At 42.1% G+C, this 5,725-nt stretch overlaps 1 protein-coding gene across 1 annotated transcript in view; it reads right to left on the reverse strand.

Moving 5' to 3' along the window:
• Window positions 1–1,520: 1,520 nt before the first annotated feature.
• The window catches only part of ctdp1 (CTD (carboxy-terminal domain, RNA polymerase II, polypeptide A) phosphatase, subunit 1), a 96,034-nt gene continuing 91,829 nt past the window's right edge, over window positions 1,521–5,725 (reverse strand). The window contains exon 13 of the mRNA XM_076301655.1: window positions 1,521–3,533. Within this exon, the coding sequence (XP_076157770.1) occupies window positions 3,341–3,533 (193 nt within the window). The 3' untranslated portion in view covers window positions 1,521–3,340. The remainder of the gene's footprint in view (window positions 3,534–5,725) is intronic.

The following is a 5,725-nucleotide window of genomic DNA, read 5'->3' on the forward strand; positions in this document are numbered from 1 at the left end:
TTTCAGGGCTGAGCAAGAATGGAAAGAGACAAGCTTGAAAAAAGAGAATAGCTTTAAACTCTCCTGTTCCTCTGGGAGCTGTGCAGAAAGGGAGCGATGCATAACTTTTCTGTCTGCCTAGTCGATGGAGTCATAAAAGTGATTTAATGGAAGCATGTGGGTAAATCCAGCAAGCCTAAGAGAACACTGGGCGGATACTCCAGGATCAATGGCAGATCTCTGGAGAGGAACCCCTCTGCTCCCAAACAGCATGGCCTAGCCTTGTTAAAGCTTTTCTGCTCTCTTAGACCGCAAGAACAGAAAAAAAAAAAACATAGTTTTCCTTCTTTCTTTTTTTTTCTCCACAGTGTCAGTGTTGTGTCACCCACCCAATCAGTATGGCGCCGGTTACATTAAAGCAACTGGAACAGAGCTCACCCAGTTCCCTCGGGTTAATATCAGAGGAAAACACAAGGGAGTCTTTGACAGATGATCATGACGCTCGAGGTTCACAATCAATCTGGAGCTCATCAGGGTAATTATGAAGGAATAACCCGGCCGCTCCGCTCGGCAGTTCAGTGACTGATGGGATTACAATCACTCTAATTAAAAATGAGCCCAGGATCAATATGGCTAATCAAACAAGAAGTCAGAACACTAGGGCTCACTTAAAGAGCAAGGAAAAGCTGACATGCCGGAATACTAAAGCTGTGCAGAGGCTAATGTGTTGAGTAATTCAGGGTGATATTGCCGTCTAAAGGTTTCTGAGACTAACTTTCGAGACATTTCAGTTGGAGAGAGGGCATTTGTTTTCTACAGTGCAAACCTCGTTTAATTCACAACCCCTCGTAGGGTGACTCAGGAAATTACATCGGAGGCAGCGCAGGTACGGCTCTCCCAGACGCCGGTGTTCAGAGATCAGTGGCACCCTGTCAGAATAAAGGCAGGCGTGGTGCTTCGCAGGGAGATCGACGCAAGCCTCCACTGTCGTGTGTGTGAACGGGAGAGCGAGAGCGGCGAGGAACAGACGCTAATCTTCCACTGACTTCCCGACACTCGCCAGGACATCGCTTTTTATTAAAGATGACGAGATAGATGGAGAGAAAAATCCAGACACAATAGACACCTTTTACTCTGAAAAAGAGAAAAGAAAAATGTGTTCACTCGGCTCAGATTTAAAGGTGTTTTTCCTGTATAACTACTGCATTTATCTACTTGTAGCATTGATGCTAATCTCTTCACCTTAACATTACATCACAATTATAGCCTCAGCAGGGAAACTGTAATTTAGGCCTATAATGACAATTCATGGAGCTTCGTTTAGGACATCAAACAAGTCTAGAATATAATATTGCCAGTTGTTTTGTTCACATCTCAGGTAAGATCCGTGTCTTCTTCAGGCCCAGAATGAGAGGTCATTTTCATGTATTCTGTCTCCTTCATGGATTACTTCAAAATGATAAAAGGAGTTCCACTGCTGATGGAATAATTTCACTCTCTGAACATCAGCTGTTTGGCAAACCACAAATCAAAGACAAGACTTACAAAACAAATTTTTATTTAATGAAATGAATCTTTTTTTTTCTTTGTCTTCTTTCGGTCAGGTCAAGTATGAAATAGAATGTACAAATATTTTACATCAGTCTTTTGTTTGAAAAATAAAAACAACAGCACAAAACTAAAATGACAGGGATCAGAACATCAGAAAAACGGATGAAACACAATGCAGAGCTTTCAGTACTGATGACTGTCCACCTGGGCAGACTTCAGTTACAGAGGAAAGGGGGAGGGACAGGGCTTGGGCGCCAATCCCGATTCACAGTGCTACAGCCAACCAATCAGCATCTCAGCCTTGTCTGCTACCCATGACCTAGAAGTCTGTGCTCTCACCCAGAGCTCAGGTCACCATACGCTCGTCTTCACTGGGGAAGTCAATCTAGGGAAGTCTATTATTTCCACCACCATAAGGGGAATATACATCTTGAACTGGGGTGAAGCTTGTATCATGACACACAAAACAAAATGCAAATGATGAAAATATGTTGTTTTTTTAACAGAAATATTTGTGTGACTGTAGTAAAGGTGGTTAAGACCAAAAAGTGACTTAAGCTTGTCAGAGCACCTCAATTTCCATCAATGAATGTGTGAAGTGAATCTGTCGGCATCAAGGGTCAAGAAACATTCACATTTATAATTTGTCATGGCTGTCTTGTAAATTGTGGGGTTCAGTACACTGGGACTCAATTTGGGAAACATCTAATGGATACAAAGTAAAGTAAAATGATGAAAAATAAACATGGTTAATTGCTAATGTTGACAAAATCTGAACATCTACATGACTGGAGAATTGTGAGAACCCCACTTTAGCAGACACTCCACTTACATGCTTAACTTCCCTCCGGAGGTTTAGTTAGAATTCTCCACTGCAAAGACTGTTCAAATAATTCTCATTTCTGTCATTAATACTGAACCATGTGTCTGCGTAAAGGCTGATGGTATCAAAGACAAGGCCCAAGGCCCAGACTGTCTGAGAACACCTGCTGTCCTGTGATCTATTTCGTCTGGTCCTGGAAAAGGGTCAGTTTCTTTCTCATTCCCCTCAGAGTGAAGACACAACACACACACACACACACACACACACACACATATACACACACCAACACACACACACAGCCCATTAAGATACACCCTTGACATTGTGATCTTTAGAGGGTGGGTCCATTCTGTGAGAATCATTCCCCCAAGTTTAAAGGTTCGATAGAAAACAGAAATGAAGAACCGAGGATCAGAAATGAAAGCAAAAATCAAAACAGGTCACATTCAGGCGTCAAGAGATTTACTGCTGGTAAAGAACAATCAATCCTAAAAAAGAAACTGGACACAGGAACAGGAAGTCTGTGTAAAACATGGATTTTAGCTGCTGGTCCAAATGGACCTTTTCCAGGCTCTTTGGCATTTATGAACCAATTCATTTTATATTTAGCTATTTTTAAATTGAATTTGTATAAAAGATCATAGGAAAAAACAAACTCAGGTAAAAGTTAAACATTTTCAAAATTACCACTTCTATTTTAACCACAGAAACACCTTTAACGTGTTCGTCAACAGCTTATACAACCCCACCTAAAATATTATGCTAAGGAACTATATACTGTACAAACAAAAATTCTTCATTATTATTCTTCATCTTTGTCATGTTTACACATTGTATGTACGCACACTGTATCACACACACTCACCCACACACATACACACAAAAGAAGTTCCCCTGTTTTAGGTACCACATGTCAGGGCAGTGCAGTTTGTCGAGGGCCTTGGGGAGCATCAGGGAGGACGAGTGCTTGGTTTAGAGTCCTCTGCCTCACATGAAGTCGTTGAGCTCAGCCTCTAGGGCGGCGGCCATCTCGTCCGCCTCCGAGCTGCTGCCCTCCTCGTTGGAGTCCCTGCTGGATTGGCTGTCCGAGAGCGCCGTGTCCTCTCCAGCGGCCACATCCTCCTTCTCTTCCTCCTTCTCTCGCTCGTCTCTGGCCTCCCCCAGCTTGCGTTTCTGACCCCTGTGAAAGACAGGGAAGGGAAGACTGGTTAAGAGACAGTGACTGAGAGGCTGGAGTCATCTGACGCTGATAGCAGGTATGGACAATGGCCAGTGTGCGAGCAAACTACATATTGAATCGATCATTTCATATCGACAACAGACCCCAGTATGGAATCGAATGGAGTTGCTGCAATTTTTGAAAAGAGTCAAATCATTGGCTTAAAGAATCAATACTGTATCGAATCTTGATTAGACTTGCGATTTCCATCGCTGATAATGGTTATCTTCTGCTTCAACAGATCTGTCTGACAAGCTGAGCAACAAAAACAATGAACAACCCACAGGGAGAAAACACTAGAGAAATGAGGTGAAGCCCATTCTCACTGGAGCACAACTAATAGAAAATGCATATGACCCGCTGGGCAAATCAACACAGACTTTAATTATTGTAAACATCTCCTCTGGGCAACAAAGCAAATAAGCGGATCTCCAAAGATGTGTTCTTATCTGACAACAGTCATCTGGCAGGATTTCACTGCATGCATATTCCCTGCATATATCTAAACGACTTTCATATCAAGGCAGAGGGGAATTGACAATGCTGATGATGTTCTAGTTGATGACCCTGCACAAACAATGTAAACAGCAGATCATACTTCATAGTTCTTCAAATCTGACAGCCACTGGACCAGCTTAATGAAACCCATTCTTGATCCTGAATAGCTCAACACTGATGAACTTACTGGCGTCTCACTTACACACATACACGCACACACAAACAAAACATGTAACGGACACAACGCTATAGACCCTTTCAACAAGAAAAACAAAAACAATGCTTGAACGTTCTATTTTGTTCCCAATCTACTTCCGCTTCATTAAGATAACATATGGAATGTTAAAACGGAAGCCTTGTGGGCACAACTATGACGCTGATAATGGATCTCCGGCCGACACTTCTTCTAGTTAATGGCCTCGACCTCAACCTGATTCTATCTCTCTCTCTCGCACACACCACACACACACACACACACACACACACACACACACACTTTACATTCATAGTTAAGCATGCATTCATGAAACACTATATTTGATGGAATCCCTGAAAACTGTGTGTCTCTTAGTTATCCATGGGACAACCTTCATCCCATTACAGATGCCGGGCAAAAACGGCAAACTTCCTATTTTTGTGACACCCATTGCTACGTGACAACAATGCAATCTGCTTCACAAAGTTTACAGTAGTAACCGTGTCCACTATCTAACTTCAGTCTATAGAGTGTATGAATGTGTATGACTCACATGCATTAGAACAGCAAAAGAACCCTTAATCCAAAATAGAACACCATGGGAGAAAGGAACAAAGGACTATGCAGAGTTCCACCCCAATACTAAGGCAGGGATCACACTGGCCAGAGGCAAGCAGCAGGTAAAACGATTTCTGCACATATTTAAACAGTATTTCTCCATAGAGGAGAAAGAGTCCAGGTGCCAACATGGCAATAAGGTGCCTCATAAAATGAAAAACATCATTAATAATACCCCATACTGTTGAGCAACTGAAATCCTATATCGGGCACGAATGATACAATAGTTAATTCTCAAAACTAGCAACTGGTCTACTTAGTTCCTAAACATTTATAGAATGTTGTTAAATGAAGAGGCGAAGCAGCACAGTGGTAAACATGCCAACTCCCAACTTTTTTTTAAACATGTTGCTGCATATTATATTATAACATTCTGTTTTTATTTGCATTTTACACAAGTTACACAACGTCCCATTTTTTTCTTATTTGGGGTTGTAGAACATATGGTCTGACCTTTGCGTTACGCTTACCACTGCCAGTGTGATCCCCGGCTAAAACAGTTGATCATTAATTCTGGAAACTTCTGGAAACTGAACTTTTAAACTCACATCTCACTTCACTCACTTCAACACCCCATGAACAGTATGACAGAAAATTAAGTTCTGCAAACGTGTGCACCATCTTTGCTGACGAGAGCTGGCGTGAAAAGGGGGAAAAACACTAGACACTGACGCCACAAGGACAGAACCATAGACTTGAGCCCTTCATAAGTGCCTACATATATTCAAATCTTTTGGAAAGAGCAAAAGAGGGGAAGCAGAGGCAGGCAGAGAAAGAGAGAGAGGCAGGCAGAGAAAGAGAGAGAGAGTGACAGAGAGAGAGGGAGTAGAAGTGAAAGAAG

The sequence above is a fragment of the Alosa pseudoharengus genome, unplaced genomic scaffold (assembly GCF_046254945.1).
Source record: "Alosa pseudoharengus isolate Yale_2024_CS ecotype anadromous, Long Island Sound unplaced genomic scaffold, YU_APseudo_1.1 YU_APseudo_1.1_scf_23, whole genome shotgun sequence".
Classification (NCBI taxonomy): Eukaryota; Metazoa; Chordata; class Actinopteri; order Clupeiformes; family Clupeidae; genus Alosa; species Alosa pseudoharengus.